The 24,830-nt window shown below is 46.6% G+C and overlaps 5 protein-coding genes across 5 annotated transcripts; 2 read left to right on the top strand and 3 right to left on the bottom strand.

Annotated features, from left to right (window-relative positions):
* Positions 1 to 2,734: 2,734 nt before the first annotated feature.
* LTR84_005821 (uncharacterized protein) lies at positions 2,735 to 4,123 on the bottom strand (the record flags this gene model as incomplete). Its single annotated transcript, XM_064849385.1, has 4 exons — positions 2,735 to 3,167; positions 3,227 to 3,642; positions 3,696 to 3,775; positions 3,859 to 4,123. The coding sequence occupies 4 exons, from the start codon at positions 4,121 to 4,123 to the stop codon at positions 2,735 to 2,737; spliced, it is 1,194 nt and encodes a 397-aa protein (XP_064703609.1).
* An 8,925-nt stretch (positions 4,124 to 13,048) lies between these two features.
* LTR84_005820 (uncharacterized protein) lies at positions 13,049 to 13,453 on the top strand (the record flags this gene model as incomplete). The annotated part of the gene is made up of 2 exons (XM_064849384.1): positions 13,049 to 13,260; positions 13,330 to 13,453. 2 exons carry the CDS (start codon positions 13,049 to 13,051, stop codon positions 13,451 to 13,453), a joined length of 336 nt encoding a protein of 111 aa, XP_064703608.1.
* A 2,224-nt stretch (positions 13,454 to 15,677) lies between these two features.
* On the top strand, positions 15,678 to 17,711 carry LTR84_005819 (uncharacterized protein; the record flags this gene model as incomplete). The annotated part of the gene is made up of 6 exons (XM_064849383.1): positions 15,678 to 16,251; positions 16,311 to 16,503; positions 16,558 to 16,716; positions 16,768 to 17,240; positions 17,295 to 17,504; positions 17,569 to 17,711. 6 exons carry the CDS (start codon positions 15,678 to 15,680, stop codon positions 17,709 to 17,711), a joined length of 1,752 nt encoding a protein of 583 aa, XP_064703607.1.
* A 2,927-nt stretch (positions 17,712 to 20,638) lies between these two features.
* LTR84_005818 (uncharacterized protein) lies at positions 20,639 to 21,694 on the bottom strand (the record flags this gene model as incomplete). The annotated part of the gene is made up of 1 exon (XM_064849382.1): positions 20,639 to 21,694. The coding sequence occupies one exon, from the start codon at positions 21,692 to 21,694 to the stop codon at positions 20,639 to 20,641; it is 1,056 nt and encodes a 351-aa protein (XP_064703606.1).
* Positions 21,695 to 22,651: 957 nt separating this feature from the next.
* LTR84_005817 (uncharacterized protein) lies at positions 22,652 to 24,830 on the bottom strand (the record flags this gene model as incomplete). The annotated part of the gene is made up of 8 exons (XM_064849381.1): positions 22,652 to 23,085; positions 23,209 to 23,608; positions 23,672 to 23,769; positions 23,829 to 23,896; positions 23,970 to 24,131; positions 24,186 to 24,395; positions 24,446 to 24,523; positions 24,586 to 24,830. 8 exons carry the CDS (start codon positions 24,828 to 24,830, stop codon positions 22,652 to 22,654), a joined length of 1,695 nt encoding a protein of 564 aa, XP_064703605.1.

Here is a 24,830-nt window from a genome sequence, read left to right as displayed (position 1 = left end):
ACAGCAACTTCAAATTTAAAGATGCTATCTCAAAAAGAGGCCCAAATCCTCCTTGCACTCCAAGCTTTTCAACGAAACAAAAATCATTCCGTACGAGAACTTGCGCGGATTTATTAAGTCCCAGAAACAACTTTACGCGCGCGGATTAAGGGACAACCTTCACGTCTCGACCAAACCGCCAATTCTCGAAAACTTACTAATTTAGAGGAATCAGTACTCGTACGAGAGATACTTGACCTCTAGGCGCGAGGTTTTCCTCCCCGGCTTCAAACTGTGGTAGATATAGCTGATCAACTACGTACGACGCGTGGCGCGTCACGCGTCGAAACTAAATGGACACAACGCTTTATTTAACGACAACTAGAGCTTCGGACGCGTTTTACGCGTAAATACGACTATTAACGAGTAAGATGTAAAGATCTAGCTATAATTTAAGACTAGTTTAACCTCGTATAGAATACAATCACGAAATATGGGATCCTCGAAGAGAATATCTAGAATTTTGATGAGATAGGCTTTATAATAGACTAGATCTCGTCCGCTATAGTCGTTATAAGCTCAAGTAATACTGGGAAAGCTAAAATAGTTTAGTCTAGTAATCGAGAATAGGTTACAGTAATTCAAGGCATCAACTTATACGACTAGGCGATATCGCTCTTAATTGTGATTACTAGTAAAAACTATCTTACTTCTTAGTATCGTACAAACTCTCTTCTAGCTAATTAGGTAATTACTCTCAGTGATAATAAATGGATAACAAATAAGATTAGTCTTCAATGGGTTTAGCACTATAATCAATATAGTCAACCCCATACGAAAGGGAAATATCGACTTTTAATTCTAGACGAACATAAGAGCTATTAATTCGTCGATTTCAACGATTTCTATAAGCAAAATGATATTATTATACTCTATATGCCTATACACTCATCACACCTACTTCAGCCACTTAATATTAGGTGCTTTAGTCCTCTAAAGAAGGCGTATAGTAAAGAAATCGAAAATCTCGTTCGAAAATACGTAACCCATATTACGAAGGTTGAATTCTTTAACGCGTTTAAAACTACATTTTTCGCGTCACTAGGAGAAGGAAATATACGAGAAGGGTTTCGAGAAGTAGGCCTTATTTCGTATAATCTAGAAATCGTGCTTTCAAAGCTAGATATAAGGCTTTATACACCATCTCCACCTCAACCTTCATTATCTACCAATATACCTTAGGTCTCTAAAACACTACAAACTACGTACGATACTACCTCTTAATCAAATTTCATTAAGCAAAGGGTTGCTCGACATTAAAATAGTTCTCCAACGGCTATTTATAAGGCAATAGATTAAATGGTTAAGAGTACGACGATAATTATGCATTAAATAGTCTTACTAAAGGATCGGATCCGAGATCTTAAAGAGGCTAATTGTACGCTTAGTAAACGTCGCAGAGAGAAGAAGACCCGAATTCGTCAAGAAGGATCGCTTACTATACAAGATGCATAGGAAATAATTGATTTAAATGATATAGAAGTGCAGATAAAGCAAGAAACGCGAGTAAAGGGGGTCCGTACGGAAGTTGGACCGGCAACTCAACGGCGATGTGGTACCTGCTATAAGCCTGGCCACAACTCCCGTACGTACTAGCAGGATGAAGAAATGTTAAATGTATATAGCTCTAAGTAGTTTAGATAATAAATCAAAGTTCCTATTGTACAACCAAAGTTTGAAGTAGGAGTGGGGGCGAAAAGTGCGCCGTTCGGTGTCCTGCGCCGTTCGGTGTCTACCTACGTTATTAGATTATAGTATAGGATTGTTTATTAGGTAGAGACTTTACGGGGTATAATACTTATTATTATATTATTATAGTGTTCGAATAAGCTCGTTATACTTTATTAGGAACGGACCTATATGGATAGGTAGAGTACGACGATTAGAGTAGTTCAATAGGTTATAGATTATTTCTTAACGTGCGTCTTAACTAAGACTCGAAGTATAGAGAGGGGGGAAGCTCCTCTCATGCGGTGAGCGTGCGATAAGCCTTCTACTCGAGATAGGTTCTCGGGTCTTGGCTTGTTTGTCTAGTTTGGGGGTTGTCTAAATCGACGTTCATGACAAAGGCTTACTGTACGCTCACTATATAAAAGGAGCTTCTCTCCTCTCTATACTTTATGTCTTAGTTAAGACGCACGTTAAGAAATAATCTATAACCCATTAAACTACTCTAATCGTCGTACTCTACCTATCTATATAGGTTCGTTCCTAACAATAAGTATAATAGGTTATAGTACTTATATAGAGTACGGAAGTCTTTATATAGTATCGCTCTTTAGTTAGAATACACCTTCTAACCCCTATCTATACCTATATTAAGGTTTACCTTAATTCTCTATCTATTTAGAAGGTTAAGTAAACCGACTATCCTTTCGAGGTCCAACTACGTAGTGGTTTCCCGATATTCCGCATGAGTATGCTTCGCATGTAGCAACTCCACTGGAGCGTCCACGCGATAGGTCATAGTATGCCGCATGTCCCCCAAAAAGAAGCATACTATTAAACCTAGAAAACCTACTGGTGCAGCGATAATGAAGACAACCCTTATCGAGTCCGCAAATGCCTGTTTAGAAGCGGCCACAGCTGCTGTGATGATTTGTGGTGTCACCCCAGTAATAGTTGCTAGTGCCGCTGCGTTATTGGCGAGTAACGCTGTAATAAAATCTGGTAGAGACTGGGCCGAAAGACCCCCCTATAGTGCTACTTGAGCAACGTACGCTGGGAGTTTCCCGGTAAGTCGGCTTCGAAACGCAGCCGCAAATACTGCGGTGGCGACCACGGCGAAAACGGCTCGCACTGAGACGATCACTGCCGTCGAAGTGGCAATGAGCTTATGCGGGACAGAGAGCTGAATACCAGCAACGACGAGGACTAACATCACACCGCAGCCGAGACCTGTGAGAGCGGCAAAGGCGACTGAACTGACCGAGTCGTCCGGTTGCACTGTGGCCAAGCCGATATTGCCAGCAGTGAAGAGTAAGAGTCCTACTGCCAGTGGTTCTCGTATACTTCTCATCCTGGAGCTGAGTAGGCCAGATATGCTACTGGAGATGATTATACCGCCCCAAAATGCCTCTAGGCGTGCGACAATGAGCATAGGCCTGGTCTCGAACAACGTGGCCGTCCTGCATTCAGCAGTAGTCAGCTCAATCTCGCAATTGCGCAAATCCGAGCGACGACTTACAAGGCTGGGAAGAAGATGAAATATGCAAAGGACACGAAGCCTTCGACGGCTATGAGTAGAATGCAAATCGTGGCATTCCGGCCAGCTTTAGGCGTGTCACTCCTGAAAAGCGAATGAGGCAGAATTCCTGTCTTGATGATATATGTCTCGTAGAGGCCGAAGGCTACCAAAATGACTCTACCCACCACGATGGTGCAAATAACTCTCGAATTGGTCCAGGCATAGAGATCGCCCCCAAGGGTCATGCCGCTGAGTAACAAGGCGAGGCCGGTGGTCAGCAATCCGCTCCCAATGAGGTCGATCTCAGCAATCTTTTGCCGGCAGGACAACTGGTCCAATCGACTGTGTCGCTTGGAAGGGCGGTAGCCCACGAATATGGCGACAGCGACGAGTCCCCATAAGCTTATCTGAATCCACTGTTTACTTGTGAGCTGAGAGCGCTAGTGGGAGAATGACGGCAAGTGCGTACGTAGAAGTTTCGCCATCCGTCTTTGGTATCTCGTAGGATGAAAGCGCCCGTAATGGCGAGGGACGCTGTTGCACCAACTACTACGCCGATGTTAATTAGACTTTATGCCACTGTCGACGTCAGTGAGCGTCCCTTTCGATGACGTACTATAGCTTCCACTCACATGGTCTCCATTTCCGGGGAAGAATTTCACTCGGGATGCAGTATGATATTGGGCTAGTCGAGAATCCAACCCCAATCAGTGCCTGTCCGGCGATAACGCGGTTGATATCGTTAGCTGTTGGTATTATAGCTGCACCGATGAAGGAGAAAATACAACCACCAATCAACAGAATCTTTCGAGTCTGGAAGAGGTCGGATGCGGAGTAGAGAGTCGGTGCGAGGACAGCTTGAACAAGAAGCAACGCATTAGGGATCCAAGTCTGCATTGTCGAGGCCCCCAAGCTGGCGCCGATGTTGTCGAGCTGCCAAACACAGATATTAACACATTCATAGCAATGGCTCGGGGATTTCTTGTGTACCTACAAATGCTGGCGGTCCCTGGAGCGCATACAGCTAAATCGTGTTTAGCAGGACCATCGAGGCCAAAGCCACATAGGTCTTGAATAATAGCTCAGGCTTCTCGTCGGCCTCATTATAGACTAGGTTGCCGTTCGCATCTCTGTGGTGGCCGGAGTAGTCGACATGAGTAGGTACGTTCTCTAGAGAATCGTGCTTTTCATGGATCTCCATTGTGTCCATTGCGATGTCTGTTACTGGAGCTATTCCACGGGGCGAAATAGATGATCAGAAGATTTTTGGCTAGCTTGTATTGCTGAAGAAGAGGAGCGCAGTCGAGAGCCCTAGGCCTAGCCTTATGTATCCCAAGACGAGTGACAGAGTCCTAAGGCATGGCACGCGATCCTCCGGATCCACAGCAAGGGTTGGCCCCCATATCTCGGAATCTGAACTTTGCTTGAGCTATTGGGCTTGCCTCGAAAGTGATTTGCCTCGTGCTATCCCGTTTGGATGAGACATCGATTAGGGACGATAAAGTCGTTCATTGCGGGCCGCGGAAGGGATCGCCGAGATTCTAGGTCGTCTCAATTGCTGGTAGTATGGGAAAGCCGATGCTTCGAACAGAAATCCGCATATTTGCCCTGCTGTTAGCTAAGAAGGGCTATTGTATTGCGTAAGCCTCGCCAGTCTAGATGAGAAGCAAGCATCTGTTTAACAAGTCTCGACTTGCCCCCCTAGTATAAATGACGGGTCGGAGGACGAAGTAGACTTGAGTATCGATATACCCGAGGCTACGGGTGCCTTACTGGAAAGAAATGCAGCAAAGTCGGAAGTGCCACATTTGCGGCATGAGAAGCCGCTTTCGAGCCGTCTTCAATTTGTGGCTGCCGGCGTCAAAGAAATGCGCAAAATGGATATCAGCCTGGCCGAAGCTAATGAGAGAAGTCTGCAACCTTGGCCATCGATCTTGACTCCTAAGTCAGGTGCTACTGTCAGGACCTCCATATACACTTTACGAAGATTTGGCACAGTCTTAACACCGGACCTGCATCCTTCGCGAAGGTAAGTGACATCGGCCCCTTCGCCAACAATCAAGATTGGTCTCTCTAGATTCCCTCTTCTCCATACGCATATCTAACCTGTGGTGTTATCGAAGTAATTATCGATCGATTACTAGCTCATTCATAAAAGTATTCTTTGTTGGCTATCTGTAGATGTAGTAAGCCTTCCAAATGTATTTATGCCACGAAGAGCTTGGTCATGAAGAGCTTAGGATTTCTTCAAGTCTCGGCTCATCGAAGCCGCCCACTCTAAGAGTGAAGGAGATCGAAAGCCTTCATGACAAAATCGTAACTGTCCATTGCCTGCCTCGTTCCGACTACCAGACGGGTTCTCTCATGCCGATTCTCCGATACTGGAGTATACACGCGAGGATACCGACACGCTAGAGCCAAACTTCCGATACCGAAGGCCCGGAAAATATCTCTCGTCTCTGCGAAATCATCATAAGGGCAATAACTTATAGTAGCAGCCACATGTAAAGAGCTCACTAGTCTGGAGTCATCATCAGCACAGACGGAATCGGGAAATCTAACCGCTGCCAAAAGCGAGCCAGGTTCTTTCCTTCTCTCCGTAGATTGATTACTCCAGGACCTTTGCGGTAACAGTAGTTAGTCCATGTGAATGCATAAAATAGAGTGGTGAACGGATCTTATCATTCCGCTAAAATCCCCCTAGTACGACACAATTGGAATGAAATAGTGCTTATCGTAACATGTTGTGAATTACGGTTGTGTAGGGATCTATTTGTTCTTTATCTACCTACCCTTTCAAATTGTAGGGGGTTTACATACACTGAAAGCAGTGCTAGAAACTTCCTCAAAATCTCTAAGGACGCGGACTGGGCCCATAAGGCTTTCATCAAATATTATAATAGTTTTTGAACCTTGTAATACAACATAACTAGACTCTAAGTAGATAAGGGTATAGAGATATCTACCACTATTACAGCATCATTGTCATGACTGATTCCACCGGCTCGAGAAACCCGATGTTCGACGGGTAGGTTAGCCGTCTTCGAACATAGATCATCCTACTTTTAGCTCGAATTTCTGAATAGTATTAGAGAAGAATATGTTTAGACTCGGCACTTATTAACATTGTTTCGACGTTTTCGTATATTGTTTATTTCTACGGAGTGCCTTGTCTTAGTAACTGCCCACAGATAACGAGGACTTGACCAGCCAACCTTCGCATTCATCTTGATGGCTATACTAGCAATATATCTGAGCTTACTGGTTCTTTTGATTGTCTCTCCACTTTTCTTTGCTATTATATCTCCCTTACGAGCCGTTCCCGGCCCATTTTGGGCTAGATCCACGCGCTTGTGGTATTTTGTAAACATCTGGAGAGGGAACTGGCAACAGACGAATATTAACCTTCACAAAACTTATGGTACCATAGCAATTTAGAGTTTAGGCGATTCTTAAAGATAACATTGGTTCTGATATACTGAGGGGAAAATCGTGCGTATCGCTCCGAACGAGTAGAGTTTAAACGACGTTGATGCGATCCGCGTAATTTACGGCTATGGCACGGATTTCGTTAAGGTAGGCAGAGCTACGAAAGCGTCGATGTAGCGGCTAACTCGTCGAGGTCAGTCTCCATAATATCGAGCTTCTGAAGCCCCTAATTCGAAAATCCATGATCTTTTACCGACCCTGATACGAAACGTCATGCCTCGAACCGAAAGAAAGTTGCCCACCTATACTCCATGACAAGTCTACTGAAGATGGAGCACTCTGTTGGGATTTGCACTACAGAAATGATCAAGTGTCTCATTGATCTTTCAACATCCGGACGGGTCATTAATCTCCAATAGTGGCTCCAATTCTTTGCCTTCGACATTATTGGTCTCATAACGGTACAATCCTCTTAGCTCTCTACAGGGTTCCCTCAATATTGACTGGAAGTAGCTGGAAAAGCTGTTTGGGCTGATGTAGCAAGGCTACGACCCGTAGGGATATCTTGACGCGCTCTAAAACTTCCTATCCTACTCTACCTTTATAGGCGTGTACTCGGAATGGCATTCAAGTCTCACGTACCTAATATCTTTCTTGCCTCGTAGAGGGAGTGTACAATATTTGATAGACTTTGTATAGGAGTAGACTAATGCTCGAGTCGCGCAAACAGAACATACAAGGCCACTTAAGGATACTAATGACTTTTTAGGACAACTCCTAAGTCTAAATACTAGCTAGTCGAATAAATTTCCTTTGACCACGATCGCCACTATGAAGCCCGAGGGATAGGAGGGAAAGTTCTAGTACGGCAGAGTGCGATACGATCTTAATGGTCTCGCTCTTAGAGACAACCTGATACTTATCCAGCTGCCACTGCTGTCCGAGTTTTCCGATCTGTAAACCCTTAAACTCTATGACTTCCGTCCACTCCCGTCTACTCCCGTCCACTCCCGTCCACTCCCGTCTATCGACGACGTCCGCAATCGTAAAGACGGTCTGCTTAACATTGTTGACCACGGGTTCACCGTTCTCCGATATCCATCTAAGTCGACTTTGGCCTCGCACTCGTTAGAGTGTTAGTATCGTCGACCTAGTGGAGCAGATTTACATCCCCTGAGGCTGAGGCTATGGTCAAGCAGATCACTGGGGCCAAGGTCGCCGTCGCGGAGGCGGTTGCACTCCCCACCGCCCCCCAACCTACTATCGATGGGGAAAAGGAATAGGCTGCTTAAGAAAAAGGCCCAGTCGCTTTCCCTAGATTAGACGGGTTTACAAGAACCAGCGCCGCCGCTTTCCTCCCTGAGCCCAAGGTCCACGTCGACTATGCTTCGTTAGGCACTAGCCTCCACGTCCGATACTTTAACCCGTCGATGCGTGAATTCGTGATCCCTATTATTGACGCGGAAGAGAAGCTAAAGCCCTCTAGGCTATTCGTGTAGGAGCACTATCATAGGCCTAGTAGTAAGAACCTACACTGGGCTCGCTACTCGATCTAGCACCCTATTAGGCGGGTTCAACGAGACCCTCTTGCACTGAGTGACGCCGCCACGCCCACCGCAAAAGTCTATGTCCCGACTCGTGCGAGGTTCCCGACATATGATCAAGATATGTGAGCGGCGTAGTGGGCGCTAGGCCAAAATGGCATTGGATTTCCAACCAAGATCCCGGCGAGGTCCTTGTCATCTGCTTGTTCGACAACCTCAAGGCACACGAGGAGCCGTCATTAGGGGGCGACACGCTACACACCAGTGTGGATTTGGACGGTTTGAAGAATTTTGACTCTAGTGAAAGCACAGAGACACGAGTTCTCGCTATCTAGGATTAAGCTTCCGGGTGATGGTGAGATAACAGTCTTTCGCTAGGCTGACAGGGCTATACGGGGTATATGGTTGTTTAGTGCTACGTGGGACGGTAGCGAGTAGAGCCGCTTGGAAGCGTACATCATGCAGGTATCTAACCGCAACTGTAGGTGTCCATGAGATCCTTGCCCCGTTTCTACATCGCAGATGGTCCTTAAATTCAAACTTGGATTCTTAAAGAGACCATCCGCGTTGCCCATGGTGGTGTTATATAGATTTGTGATTTGTACTTTGAGCGAGAAGCTCACGCTAGCACTGGCACCGTTACCTGAAGTAGCACTGGGAGTCGAGTTTGCTGTTGCGGCTGTATGCGTCACACTTTTGGTTGCGGAAGCACCTCTAGAACCTGTCATGCTTGCAGTCGCTCCCGACCCTGTTGCCGTTGCCGTCGCTGCACTGTCAGTTGCAGCTGCAGCTCCACCATATTGAGAAGCCTTCACGGCATTGAGTTAGTTGCGATCTAAAAGACGATCAAGCCAAACTTACCGTTAGGTAGTAAGTGAAGGCAAAGAGGAAAAGACAATCAGGTGAGAATGGCAGGATAGAATAGAACGGAAAGAGGTCAACATGTCAATCGAGAAATAGATGGCCAAAATGCAAGGAATCGAGACCGTCTACGCCACGTTTAGCGCGCAGAATACCTGTCTCCAACATCGCTCAGCACTCTGCGTCAGCTCCTGAAGGCTGTCCCTAGTACTTTTGTACATCGTGGTCGCTGTTGTCACTAGGCATTCAGGACTAGTCTGGCGTTGGCCATCTGGTAAAGGTCGGACAGACGATCCCCGGCGCTAGGCGTAGCCAAGACAACAGCCAGCTTTACTTGTAAGCCATGTTGATAGATGAATGGTGCATAACACTCACCTTAGCAAGGTACTATGTCGCTTATAGCGAATTGCTGTGTCGTCGCCCTTGCGGTATCCCTCCAGAAAATCTAGTGAGAGAGCTATCTGCGTCAATGCGTCCAAGTGAGCTAATTAGATATTGGTCTTCCTGTAATGCATCGATGATGGCCGTCCTAGAGATGCGTCTCTGGTCATTCCTGTATCTATAGTCGATTGAGGCGGGTCATCCGCCCTGAGGCCCGCCCAGCTCTTGTCTGCGAATGCGATCAATGCAGATCGGCTTCTTCATGGCCGTTACCTGCATCGGCTTCTGCGTAGAAGCGTTCTGTGTTAAATGCTGCTGTTTTTCTCGCGGCACGAACTCTTTTCATTACTCCCAATGCCGGTCCCCACATCATCCGGATACGGCACCGGCTCGGAATAGACTCGACTCGTGTATATCTATATCACAAAAGTTAAGACCATCCTCTCTACGCCCGCTTCATTTATAAGAGGCCTAGGTCTAGTAGATAGATCGGGTTTTTTCATTTAGAGCGAACGTTCCGAACCAAACTTCACGAGATTTTTTCTTTAGTAAATTGCATCTCGAAAGCCTCCTTCCACCCCACTTAAACGCCTTCTCTAGAATTATAGCACTAGCCCTTGTTTAAACCCCCGTTCGCCGGGTCGTTATCGGGCACAATGACGACCGCCAAGCGTGCGTAGCTATCGATATCACCGAACTAGGCCCATTCTAGCCCCTTGTCGTCGTCTAGCACACCGATAGCTCGCTAGCCAAGGTCGATGAACTCGGCGACCGGGCCAAAATCCACGTGCCTTTCACCAACAATGGCAGCATCGTTCGAGTAGTCGAATTCCCCCCCGGCTACAAGGGCCATGTTCATCGCACCATATCTTTGGACTACGTCATTGTCACCGCGGGCACCCTAACTATAGTCTTGGATGACGGCTCCCGGACTAAGCTCAATGCGGGCGATTTTGTGGTGCAGAATGCCACTATACACGGCTGGGACAACGAGTTGGAGACTGAATGGGTCCGAGCCTATGCCATTATGCTACCTGTCTAGAAGCTAGTGGTGAACGGATAGGAATTGGGTATGGACCTGGGCACCATTCCCGATTCCGAGATCCTAGAAGGGATAGAACGATAGAAAGCGCTATTGGCATGCAAAAAGGCACTTTAGTCGACCATAGTAGATCGCCACCACAACTAAGCTGCTATTCCCTAATCGTGTATTGTGCTTCCGTAGCATCAATTCAAGTAATAAACCAATAAAGTTTATAAGTACGTCTATAAGGTTAAAGGCTAGGCTATCGTTCCGTACTCGTAGGATCTTATACGTTCTTACACTTTAAGAAGAAGCTAAATATAGTTAAATCGCGAGCGAATTAATATACTATTAATAATTTCAAGTTAAAGCTTATTCTTAAATATATTTAGTATCTCGCTAGTAAATATCTCGATATAGTTTCCTATTAGAGCGCTTAAGGTTATTATAAATTAGGCTACTTTACTATATACGTAATTCTTTTAGCCTTATTAGAGCCTATTATAATTCTTTAGTCTTATTAGCGAAGCTAATAGTTAAACCTTTTAGACGTTTCTATAAATTTAATTATTATATTAATAATATAAGAATTAAAGAGTAGCTTTGCTTAATTAATTATTACTTTATTAATTTATTTATTACTTTATAGTAAAGTAAAAAATAGTTAAGTAAAGTAAGAACTTCTTTTATAGAGAATATAAGAAATTAATATAACTAAGTAGAAATTATAATAATATTAAAATTTAGAATTTAAGACTCTACCTTAATTTTATAAAATTTAAATTAAATTAAGTTTTAAGTAGATATTATTCTTAATCTTAATTAAATAAGATATTTACTTAGATAAGATAAAATAAGCGAAGATAAGATAATTTTCCTTTTTACTAGACTATTAAAATCTATAATAAAATATTAAGATCTTTTCGATAGGAAACTTAATATATATTATAATCTTTAGACTACTTAATAAGTTTTAAGTAGTAGTTACTATCGGAACTAATCTTAGTAGTATAGAAGGGTAGAGCTAGAGAGAAGGATTACCTTAAAGGATAAAGACTATAGTATCGCCTTATATGAATTATCTTAGTTTCCATTACTATTGATAATAGGAGTAGGTAGGTATTACGGATCAACGGCTAGAAGTCGCGAACATAAGCCCTACCCCTGTAGAGGTATAGTTAACGTGGATGGAACCCGGCCGCTATGAATTTCCGGGTAAAGAGCGCTCGGGGAAGACCATGTTTCTTAATACAGTTATTATTGCTGGAAGGGTTAGGGTGTATTTCGTATCATCGAACGGCGCGAATGTTCGAGATGACTGGTCCTTGGAGGTTAATTACGCAGATCTTGGGATGAAATTATTATACTGCCGACTAATAATCGTAGGTTCAGGATGACTAAGTTCGGATTCTCTGCTCACGACGGGAGGACAACCCGATTAGCAAGAGGCCCACTATCGACATAAAGATTGATGAAAGCCAAATCCGACTCTCAACTCGAAATTTTTAGCAACCCACTCACGTACATCTACATTACGGACTCGTGCTTGATATCTCAGCGATACAGCAGCCCGCTGCACGTTCCGCCTTAGAGCCCTTCCCTTCCATATCAAGCTATTCTTAGGCAATTAGCCTGGATCATATGGCTAGGACTTCTAAGTCGCCACATGCATATCTGTCGTAGCCATCGGTGGAATGGGCAGCTGTATATCAAATCCTAGTGGCGTTCAATCCTACTCAATACAAGCTGCTGAATTAAAACTCTCAAAAGTACTATCGCGACCATTTTGCCGATGTCCTAGTGTTGGTTGGGTCGCTAGAACGGATGCGAGCAATCATGGTAGACCTCAAAAAAAGCTCCTCCGCTCAGATTGCCGCAATTGTAAAAGGACTTGTGATTAAAGATATTGAAATTGACACTAGAGATGGTGCTACTATCGGATGCCGCATCTATACACCAGCTAGTTCTACGGAAATGTAGCTAGGTTTGCTCTAGTAAGCACATCTTTTTACTAAGGCGCCGGATATTGCTGACATCTTACTTTAGCATACACGGGGGAGGTTGGACTTTGGGAGATCTTGATGGCGAAGACGCAACGTGTCGTTGGATTTGCCAACAAAACTAGGTTATGGTCATTAGCGTGGACTACCGACTGTACTTCCGGCGCTTCGCCGTATATGGTGAGACTCTTACAAGGCTGCAGGGCTCCCAAGTACCCATTTCCGTTTGGCTTTACTGACGCTTGCGATGCTCTCCAATGGGTATGTGAAGCCTCTTAGTCGTTCTGCACGACGCATTTACGCTTACGTGTTATGTTTAGATGAGGCGAAACTCGGCTGAATTACGGGTCGATAAGGATTCAATTATTGTTGCTGGAAGTAGTGCTGGAGGAAATTAGGTAACAAACAAAAAATCCCACTCCCTCTGACACGGCATATAACTTTGTATCTCTTGTCCGATTTCCAGGCCGCAGCAGTCGTCCTCCAAGCTCGAAGAGACTAGGTACGGCTTAAAGGTCAAATCCTCCGGATCCCCGTTACGTGTCACTACGAATGCTACCTAGACGATTTAAACCTTTATAGTATGGAAGAAAATAAGGACGCGCCTTTGCTGTCCAAGAGGTCGATGGAGCTGTTCTGGGGCTACTATAATCCACCGGACAAGAAAGACTGGAGGGTTTCGCCGCTGCTGGCAGATACCTTCGAGAGTCTACCGCCGACGTACATACAGATCGCCGGCCTCGACCCTTTAAGAGACGAGGGACTAGCGTACGCGGAAAAGTTACGCAGTTTAGGGTAAGCACTTTCGCTTCCCTATATAGCCATGCGTCCTTCCTACGGCTGACAGATTAACCTTCCCTACAGTGTCCCAGTGCGACTCGACGTTTACCCTAGTGTCCCATACGCATTTGGGTACTTTCCAGCGCTTAGCGCGGCCAAGAAGAACACAGCAGACCTCATCGAGGGGATTAAATGGCTTTTAGCCTGACAAAGAACCAGATTTGGAAATGCAACCAACCGTCGCCTGCGATATTAGAAACGCTATTGTGGAGGCGTGCGCTAATGTATTGAACTCGCTGGAATTTACTCACACATATAGGGTCATTACGACAACTAGTTTCTGGAGGTATATATAGGGGCGTGCACAAAAAGACGCTACGACGTTATTGACTGAAAAAACGAGACTTCGAAAGATATTATTGTTTCTAAGACAAGATCTCGATTTAGGTGTGTAGTCCCTCCCTAGTTAGTAGAATTATGGGCTTCACCTGTGTGACTTAGGTTTTTAACTACTGGACTCCTTCTAGATAGAGTTTCCTATCACGTCAATTGAGCTTGAAATCTAGGGGTTATACTCTGGTGAACAAGTCATTGAAAGGTAACGTGGAAACGCTTTTTGTCTATGCCTCCATTGGAGGTTTTCCACATAAGGCTTAACTTATAGGAAAGGTACCTGCTTGGACTCAGCTGTTCCCAAGGCGCTGATGGACCCAAGGTACTTAATCGTGGAGCTTATACAGTAGTATCATTAAAACCTTTTGAGTGCTTATAAATCATCACTACTCCTATTGAGGATAAGAAAATTGTTCCTGCAACCAACCATAGTAGCACTGGTGCATTTCAAGCGCCGCAATATCGGGTCTCCTCGGAATACAAGCTGTCATTTGCCGTTGTGAGGGTTTCTCGTCGACTTTGAATTATTTCCGGGCACGTGCAGCCACACTCATACCTCAACAGCTTTTCTAGGTTCTAATACTGCCATGGACTACTCAAGTGCTATGGGACTGGTATTCCGACTGAATTAGGCCCACGCCGAGCCCAGTAGTTGGGGTCTTAGGGTTCCCCAGTGGTTGCTCGGATAGCCCCTATTCTTCTACAAACGAAGAATACGCTTAAAGAACTACTGGAAAGGCCTCGAAATTGTCTCGAACACCGCGAGGCACTTCACGCTCATGGAGAGTAGACTCGCTCTAACAGGGTCAAGGGAGATCTTGTGCCGTGGTGCGCTTCCAAAGCCCTGCGGGGCTCGCCCACTAGAGCCAGATTCTGGGACACTTTTGAAACCTTGGCACGCTGGAGGAGACGAGCTCTTCCACTGCCCCGTAGTGGTCAGTAGGGTGGGCAGTCCTAGCCGCCCGTCAGCGAGCTAAACCGAGCAACGGAGTTGTGAGGTCCCGTGGGCTAAAAGCCTGGCTGGCGTTTAGATCGCGACAAGGAAAGTGGACGGTCCAGTGTTGAAAGGCGATTGGATTGTCGTTACGCATCGGGTTTTCCGACGCGGTGGGGCGGGTCTTGGTTGCCACTTTCTCAGCTGGAGGGCGAGGAGACTGCTCACAGGACAATAGAAGTCTACGTCCCGCGTGAGTACCTATGAGAATCTGCCTAGGCCAGGATGGACAACCAGCTGGAGCAATTCAAGGATGAGTCATCGCACGCGCCTCTTTGGATTTTGGCTTACACTGGTCCCCATGATTGGGAGAAAAGGGTTGCAGGGTCTTGGAGGAAGGTTTTTACCCCACCATCATCGCAGTGCGGGGTGATAGGACATCAATCCGTTAGGCCGACTTAGCTGGCGATACTCTCTTGCTCACTCCCCCTGTCCTACAGCTTTCGACCTGGAATCTCATATTCGAGTTGTCAAGGAGTTTTCGACGTCTATCCAATCACTCGCAGAAATGAAACGGTCACTAGAAGGTCTGGCCAAAACTTCACAGAGCGTTAAGCCTTTGCAAAACTACCGAACAGCACTTGCCTGCCACCGATGCCGAACGCGAAAGAACAAGGTGTGCTGCCACTTACGTCGCATTTTTCCCTTATCTTTGCAGCCTAACTGATCAAGATATGTGCAGTGCGATGGTGCACGACCTACTTGCTTTCGGTGCTTGGAGAGCAATTCGTTATGTGAATATCGCCAACCTGCTTTCGAGCCAGAATAACCTGTAAAAAGGCAAGTCACTTGCAAATTCCGGCCAGGCCACATCTGAGCATTCCTATCAGTACTGTTACACTCGAACAACGCGTCAGGGTCATGGAACAAATGATTGAGTCCCTCCAGACCCAACCCGCGCGGCGAAAGGAAAGCTCTCCGACGGCTTCTCCCCACCATCTCATTTTTGAAGAACTCCAATAGGGCAACGCAAAGATCTTCAACGACTTGCAACTACACCTGGAGGATGAGCCTAGAGACGACAAAGCAGCTTTTTACGGTGAAGATGCCCCATTTCAGCGCTCTATCGTCCTGGCCTCGAGCTGACCAGACCTTTGAAACAGGCCCGTCATCTCACATTGCATTCTTCCGCAACATCCTCAAATCTCTCAATGCAACATTAGACCCGAGCCAAACGGACAGCCACATCGAAGGCCACCTAGGATGTATCAAACCCGAATTCTTTCCACCGTCCTCGATGTTCTGCAACGAGACTAGAGTCTGTTCTGAACTATCGAAAGAACTAGACTCATCAAGCGAAGGTGACGTACATATCTTACCAAAATGGCCGAGCATAGTCTTACTCTTGAGACAATTCTTTCGTGGCTACGGCTGGATCACTCCATTCATGGACGAAGAGTCCTTTGTTCAGACCCGCATCAAAAAGATTTATGAGGGCTCGCAGGATCCAAAAGCTTCTCTTCTGGCCCTGTTAAATATCACGCTTGCAATAGGTGCCATAACGAGCATCGAGACAGTGGATCCTGTGGGGCGAAGAGTATGGCTAGCCAAGAAGTTCTACCGGCGTGCTAGGGACTTGTGTACGCAGGCAGCAGGTCAACCTGTGGAACTCGAACTTGGTAAGCGGTAACAAAGCGTCAGTCGCCGCTTTCATCTGACCAATATTCCGCGCTCTCAGTTCAGACGTTGCTATTAATGACCCAATACCTACAAATCACCGAAAACTGTGCCAACTCCTGGGCCACACATGGACTCGCCGTTCAGGCCGCTTTCCGAATGGGCCTACACACTGTGAAATCCCTGTCTGGTCTCGATCTTCCAGAGCAGGAGTGCCGCAAACGAACATGGTATACATGTGTCATTCTCGACAGGTTAGTCTACAATATATTGCAAGATATCTCGTTAATATTGATTACGATCTGCAGGATGCTTAGCATGGAGTTTGGCCGGCCAACTCTAGTTCCTAGAATGGAGGAGCCAATCAGTTTCTGGACTAACGACAAGCGCTGTGAGATTTCTTCTCCTGGAGTACCCTCTGACGGCACTAGAGACACCACGTGTTTCCGTTTCTTCGTCCATTTCAGGTGAGCTATAGAGATATGTGCCATTTTTGGAATTTAGCTGATCACGTGCAGTGAGCTCTACGAGATTCTCTACGATGTGCTGAATGCTTTGTATTGGCAGGAGTACCCCCAAAATAGATCTCAAGTGTTCAAGATCATGTCTAGGATTGCTGACCACGAGCAAGCACTTGACAGCTGGCGGGCTAACATCCCAGCTCCTTTCCGCATCGATGGCGCCGACAAAATTGAAAACACATCCTGCGACACAGACATCTCGATCAACCTAGTGAAAATGCTAAGCCTCCACTATCAAAAGATACGCAGTCTCATTCATCAACCCATTTTGCTGTATTTCCTATGGCGTCAAGCCCAGGCGCAGGACTTGATGCAAACAGAAGAGATAGAGGATCTCACCATATTATGCCAGCCCAGTCTGCAAATATCGGCTGTCACATATACTGCGATGACATCACTCGCTAGCTCGCTCAACCATGATAAAATCGTCCCTGGAATGTGGTGGACGTCATCCGGATATGGCAAGTCATGTTTTTTTTCTTGTCCTAAACTGGACAGAGTCCATTTGCTAACATCCTTAAAAGTCTTCAACGCTGTCTTGGCTTGCTTTGCCCACCTGGTACTACAAGTGCAAGATCGAAAAGGGCAACTGCAGCATCCGATATCAACGCCAGAACTGAAAGGCTGCATCAGTCTGGCCACCCAAGCGCTGTCCAAGCTTGCTTTCGGGCATCCGGCAGTTCCACGTGTGACGGAGCTCTTACGACGAATCCTGGAAGTCTCTGACTGTCTTAGTAAGATCAGGTTGCCCGCCCGGATTGTGGGTATGTGACAAAAAAGAAGACTGACATCTTGTAGCTCAAAGGGATTGGGCCAACAGCCAGGCGATTTATGGTATGGCGTCTTTTGATATTGGCGCTAACTGGTCTGAGTTAGACAATGTTGTTGGTTCAGCCTACGAAATTTTCAACACGGTCGACCCGCATGTCCAGAGCGCGTGAAACTAGTTAAGCTAGGCTCGATTTACTCAAAACACATTGTATCAGTGTTGAATACCAATCTAAGCAATGATGAAGCGTTCTCCAACAGCCTCTCGCTGCATCTAGCACTTTGTTGTGGGTAAATACAATCGGGAAGTGTTCCGTCACCACTCAATGTCTTTTACCATCACGACGTTTCCTACTTTTGTATCAGTCCTTTTGGCAATGTCAAGTGCAAGCTTCTGTGTAAACTCCGCAAGCTCCTTTGTACCTCCCAGGCGAACGATCCCACGCACGTGCCACATTGCTTGATTCGGCGAGTTCATGCATGTGATTGCTGACGCCAAACAGACCTCGGACTCTGTCGACGAAAGGATGGCATCCTCGGCAACCCAATACTCATAACCCCATTTTTGAGTGATTAAATCTATATTTCAGTCTCGTAAGACAATCGCCTGTCAAGTTTGGTGGGGGTGCCTACAGAGATCTGGGTGATCGTTTTGCATTGTCTGCCGTATTGTGTTGGCTATCGCTGGCGTACACAGCGCATCGAAGTGTGCTATCGCTTTTTCTTCACGGCGCCTCTGTGCTTCAGTATCCCCCAATGACTCAGTCCTGAACGATCGTTAGTATATACCGCCATGTCGAGATATTATACGTTACCTAGGCGAGTAAAGATCAACAACCCCTTTCTTGAAAGATTTGTACAATGGGCCCAGTGCCTGAATTGTCTTCGGGACACCAATAACTACGCTCGCCTTCAGGAGGGCTTCTTTAATCCTCCTCTGCACAAGCAACTCTTTCTCTATAGGTAGGCCTGCGATGGCCTTTTGGTACAGCTCAGGTACACGGTCGCCAGCGCCTGCTGCGCCGAGTGCGACTACCTACTCGAGGGTGAGATAAGTACTAAACCCTGGGGCTTCTGGAACTTACCGCAGCTAGATACCATGTTTCCTCTGCAGAATTAATGTTTCCCTCTAACTTCCGATACTCCTCAAGGAAATCGAGTGAAAGTGCCATTTGCGTCTAAAAAGTGAACAAAAGTAAGTGAATGACTGCCACTGCTCAAACGACTAGACAATGACCGGTTTAGAAGTGCACTTCAAGTTCTCTACTTTAATATCACCCTTTCTGTCCTTCTGTCGTTCCGTACTCCCGTCGTTCCGCCCGTAAGTCCGTCAGTTTCGTATGGGCAAGACTGTTCATCGGGTTCATTGCACACTGTTCGTCCGTCGGGTTCCTCCCAGTATTAATGACGGATCGGATTCTTCCGACTACTCTCCGCGTTTGGTGTGTTACCCGTCCGAACGTAGAAGCTTTTCAGATTTTCATGTGCGAGGTGCGTCACTCATGGGTAAAGACTTACGCGTTATGAATAAGAGCACTTTGTCCAGCACAGACTTCACAACTGATCAAAGCACTCATCACTATATGAAAAAGTCACTTCACCTCATTTAAGTTGCTAAGTCACATGTACACTATTCGTTATGGCTCCAACAGCACCGGCCCCAGTCTGTCGAGTCATTAATAACTCATAACTCCTACGCTAAGGTGATGGATTGGCATTGATGAAGAACCGAAGGACCATTTCAAACACCAATCATCTTGTGGAGTACCGAAGATGTCCCTACTAAAGTTGATGAGAGTGGTGACCGAGGCACAGTGCCCATCCCTATGATCAAATACGGGACCACCATTCAAACTGTCGACTTTCCTCCACACCTCAACGGCTCCGTCCACCGTACGGTGTCCCTCGACTATGTTATCATCACTATGGAACACCTACCATGATCCTTGACGACAATTCACGGTCAAAGATCAATGCGGGCGACGTTGTGATGCAACAGGCCACCATACACGGGCGGGACAATGAAACGGTTGACTGGATCAGAGCATACGCTGTTATGTTGCCGGCGAAGGAGCTTATAGTGGATGTAAAGACGATCTACGCTAATAGTTCCACAATCCCCCATCATCAATATATATATAACATCCACTATTATCGCTCATCATTACCATAGAGAGTGACAGGTTTTGAGAAACTGTATGGAGCTTCAATGCAATCAAGTCTAATCAAGCTGAGTGATTATACTCCTTGTGATTCGCCCGATGCATTTCTCTGCTTGTACTGAAGACTGAGAAGAGTTGTCCAACGTCACGGATTAACCAATCTCACCTGGGTAGGATCAATAGCTTACCGGTAGTAATGGGTAGAGTACACAATGACGCGTGATGAAGGAAAATTTACCCTCACCAGCACTTTCATCTGTAGTGAAGACGCACTCTTGAAGATGCCTTGGACCTAGCATACCACTGGGGTTTGGGCGTTCCCTGTATGGTGTTGTTTCCTCGATGTAGGAGGTTACCGAGAAGTTTGCGAAACCAACAATAGTTACACTATTAGAAGTGCTGTAAAACAGTGCTGGCGTTCCATTGTGTTGAATCATGCACTGAACAACATATGTATATCAGAAGACACGGCCTGAGGGATACTCATGGTGACATGGCACCAGCAAAAGGCACCTTATGCACGGTTATCCTGTACCTCGAGCATGGGACACCGAGGTCAAGCTTGGCCATAATAGCGTGGCAACAATTTGTATATTCTAATGAGAACTGGCATGAACGGCAGCTGGTGTCATGAACCGAGGCGCGTAGATGGAGTGGGAATGTGAGGTGGGCCAAGCCAACGAAGAGACCTGACAGTTCAGCTATCTTAATGTGTGTGTAGAATTATCAACGAAATCGATTATTCAGGGTAGTGATCGTTTATGCTTTAAAATGGTAACTGAGATTTTGGACTATCCAGGAAGTCAAGTATAGCCTCCCTCATACTCAACCCTAGCTAGATGCAGGCGCTGCCCTTAGCGACCTTTCAAGTGACCCGGCTTAGGCACATAGTCTTCAAGAAACCATCATATATCGAAGGGCAGTCTACCGATATCTTTTCAATCCCAAATCACCAAAACTCTTAATTCTGTGCTCTGCCTCTTCTCTGTGACATTTTCCGTGCCTTCGAGGTCTACGCTTGTATGCAACGCCCCTCCCCCCGGAATCGGCTGCTGCTTGTCCATCAGACTATCAAATAATGTTATAATCAACACCTCATCTGGCTCTTGCTCTGGAAGCCAATACCACTTATGGCGCGGCGAGAAGGTCGCAGTATAGCAATGTTGATCATACGTGCCCATGTTGACGTTCGCTGGGACGTAGTCTGTCGGAATGAGAGTGGTAGAGTCGGCTACAGCCAGCGGATCTCTAGGGACTCTCTTAACCGGACGCCAGAGAGAATAGACTGCCCAGCGTGGATTTTTGCTACCAGGAGCGTGATAGTTTTCTTGAACTGATAAACCCAAGGCTTTAAGCCTATCTTCTGCTGCAATAATAGGAGCCACCGCGTCACTCATCTTGGGGTGAACATGACGTATATGATTTCTTGCCCCTGCCGGCGCAAGGTCGACATGGACCCTCGGTTCTGGGGAAACACCCTTGCAGTTTGGCTGAAAGCCATCATAATAGGGAAGATCACCCTCAGGAGCGCCGTATGGTTCTGGATTCGTCACCTCCTCTCTCGCGGCCGCACGAAGCACCACCATTTCCACGAACGCTTGTTTTGCTCCAGTGACCTTCTTAATCATGTCAACTGCCTCTGGGACATAGACGCGATCTATAAGTTTCTGATCTCGCCAGTGGGCACCAAAGTATGGCGCTGCGTTCAAGGCGGACGGGCAATGAACTCCTAGGAAGCCTCGAACGGCAAGCTCCCCGAGTTTCACCTCATTCCTAGGGTACTCTTCGATCGATCGAATAGGACGCAAATCGTGAAGTTCAATTCGGCAAGGGTCGCGAAATTCCGATATATGGGGGAGGTGAACGAGATGTGGACTGGTCACAGGGACATCGCCTGGTCGAACATAGTGCACTACTCCCCCCTCCACTGATTTGCTCCCCTTACTCCCGACCGACTTCACAGGAAGACTTTCCGTGGTGGCTGTGGTAGACATTCTATTGAACGGTAACAGTAGTTAATATTGAGATACCCACTCAATCTAGAACGGCTTGGAGCAAAAACGATTGTCTTTATATTCAGCAGGTAATCATTAACTGGAGCCCTAGTTTCGGCATCTCCGAGTATAGAATCCCGCGTCATAGTCCGACGGGTTGCTGGGCGACGGTAATTCCGCCCGCATACTTACAGTACCATAGTCGTGCCACAGCAGCCAATGCCTTCATCCCCAAATCGTACTTTTCTGTGCATCAGTAGACAGGGTTGCAGATTCATTTTAGAAAAAGCGGCATCGTCGTCTTGTAACTCGTCGTAGTGCGACGCGGGGGTCCATCCTACAAGAGGCCGATACGCTAGATCCTGACTCGGGTGGAAAGCGTATGCCAGGGTTCGACAAACCTCAAGCCGGAAATTTTGGATATGCAGTGGAGCCTACTCATCGTATAATCATCGATTTTTTCAAGCCAATATAACTAATTTCGAGCCAACTCCAATAATCATCCATGTAGCACCCAATGTCGATAGCTGTAATATTGACTATCGATGGGCATCAACAGTTGCAGTTATCTACTACAAGAAATAGAGTGTACCGCGCGGTGCGGTGATCAGGTAACTCCACTTAAGGAAACTGTGACTGAATTGGAGGACACATCAGATTCCAAGACCCAAAGTAACCTATCAGGGCTATATAACTTACGGAGGGTTCAGAAGCGTAGCCCCTAAACCCAGGTCATTAAAAGCAGATCATGTTCCCCAGACGCATCCTTTGTCGCAAGGCTGCCCAGGCACTTCCCCCACGACAAGCCTGGTTGGGCTAGGGCCATCAGTTCGTCGGGATGCCCGCTACAGCAACGAGGACCAAGCAACTGCTTCCATCGTTCTCATTGTCGATCCGGTCAAAAGCTAGATTGCATTCTCCACGGATTTCCGGCCATCCATGCACTAATCACGTACGTCAGTAATCCTTGTAGCCACTCTCCGGGTGGTCAAAGTAGAAAGTCGTGTCCAAGCCAGGCGCCTCATGCGTCGAAAACCCATTTCCGAGATACTGGAACCGATTGCGTGTGAGATACGTATACTCCCAGTCCTCGTATCTGATCTCCTCAAGCATGTGGAACCAGTGAATCCTGCTTCCTGGGTGCAAGGCAATAATCGGACCGTCAACCTTTCCATTCTTAAACCAGCTTCGACAGGGCGTTGTCCATGCAGTTCGTTCCATAAACTTATCTGTCTGCTCATAGAAGTCTCGCACCGCAGCCGACTTAGGCACCACCGCCTTGATGTTTTGCGTCTGGATCTTCTTGAAAAGGTTAATGAAGTATTTGGTGGCATGTTCGATGATTGGAAGTACGGAGCCGTGTCCTATCGGACAGTTGGGCCCTAGATACACTGGAAACAAGCTGCGAGTCAGATAGTGTTTCAGTACCAATTGGTTTAGAGCGTTTGACGTAAATGCATAACATACACAGCCCACGCAAAGACTTGCTCCATGGGTGCGTAGAAATTACCTACTGAAATAATTGGGGAAATTCTCCACGCCAAGAGACAGATATGCCTCTGGCCTACCGTTCCATTGTTCTGAGAGGATGATGTTATTGCGGCCTGTGGTTTTGAAGCGTGGAGTAAAAGAGATGTCGAATCCGGTGGCACAAATGAATGTGTCGATCTCGATCACCTCATTTGTGGAAGTCTTGATGCCTTGTGGCACGATCTCCGTGATAGGGTCTGTCACGACCCGGACGTTTTCCTTGGACAGAGCCTCGAGATATCCATTTCCCGGCGTAGGTCGTCGACAACCCACTGCGAATTCGGGAATAAGGTGCTTGCTCAGGCTTTCGTTTTTGATCTTGGCCTTCATGTCATTGATCGAATACTGCTTGGCCTCTTTTTGTTCTTCGCTCTCGGTAATGACCTGGAATACCAAGGTGTCAGCAATTGTGTGAAATCCTAGGCGCAGTATCCTTGCGGTTCTTACAAATCTAAACCTGGTATTGAGCTCTCCTTCGATCTGTTTCCTGTAGTCTAGGTACTTTCGGGGGTTTCGTCGGAACTCGTCCTTCTGCTCACGCGAGACTGAAAACATGATGTTAGTGCACCGTGTGACCTCGATGTCCCTTTGTCTCAACACTCACAATCAAAGTTCGCCCCGCCTGGCCCGGCGTGGTTTTGAGCAAACCCCGCCGTGATCCATGTAGGAGTTCTAATAAAGGTAGTCAAAAGCTTGACGTCTAATACAAGTAAGCCCTCCACCCCTCCGATTCTTACGACTATACCTACGCGGTTGAATTGTTGGGACAATCTGAACTCCAGATGATCCACAGCCCAGCACAGCTACCTTCTTCCCCGTGACATCGTAGTTCTCGTCCCAGGCAGCACTGTGCATGAGAGTACCCTTGAACGAGTGCAGGCCCGGGACGTCGGGCCACTTCCAGTTACTGCCTGGTGTCAGTGTATCCTCCTATATCACGAAAATATTTTTCCTTTCTTACTTTAATACACCCGTAGCGTTGACTAGAATATGACACCAATCGGACGTCTCTTCTTGTGTTTCGAGGCTATTGATCGTTAGGGACCATATTCCCTCATCCTCAGACCAGGTCGCTGAGGTGACCTGCTGTTTGAACTGTATAAACCTATACAGTTCGTATTTCTTGGCGATGTCTCTGAAATATTGTAGTATCTCTGACCACGGAGAATAGCTGCACTAGATTTAGCAATATCCTATTAATTGGCAAATGTTCATGCAGACAAGCTGGTCCAGTCTGGGTTCGGCTCCCACGCGAATTGGTAATTGTGCGAAGGAATATCGCATGCACATCCCGGGTATCTACACATCCAGTATTGTTCAGTACTATAACTTCACAGCGATGTCAGCCTAGCTGAACGCACCTGTTTTCAAACCATGTACCTCCGACGTCTTCGTTCTTTTCATATATGATCAGCTCGACGTTTTCCATATGCAACTCAACGTGGCGGGCTAAGTTCAATCCACTTGCTCCAGCGCCGACCGCGACGATACGTAAAGGCCGCCGAGTGCCCAAAGGTTGTTCTATGACTTTGTACCCATCGCCACTAGGGCCATCGGTTGTTAATACTTTCGAAACACCGTCTATAAGCCCAGCAGAATTCACCAT

The sequence above is a fragment of the Exophiala bonariae genome, assembly GCF_035927105.1.
Source record: "Exophiala bonariae strain CCFEE 5792 chromosome Unknown scaffold_22, whole genome shotgun sequence".
In the NCBI taxonomy this organism is placed as follows: domain Eukaryota; kingdom Fungi; phylum Ascomycota; class Eurotiomycetes; order Chaetothyriales; family Herpotrichiellaceae; genus Exophiala; species Exophiala bonariae.
Note: the sequence above shows the minus strand (reverse complement) of the source record. Positions and strands in the feature narration are given on the sequence as shown.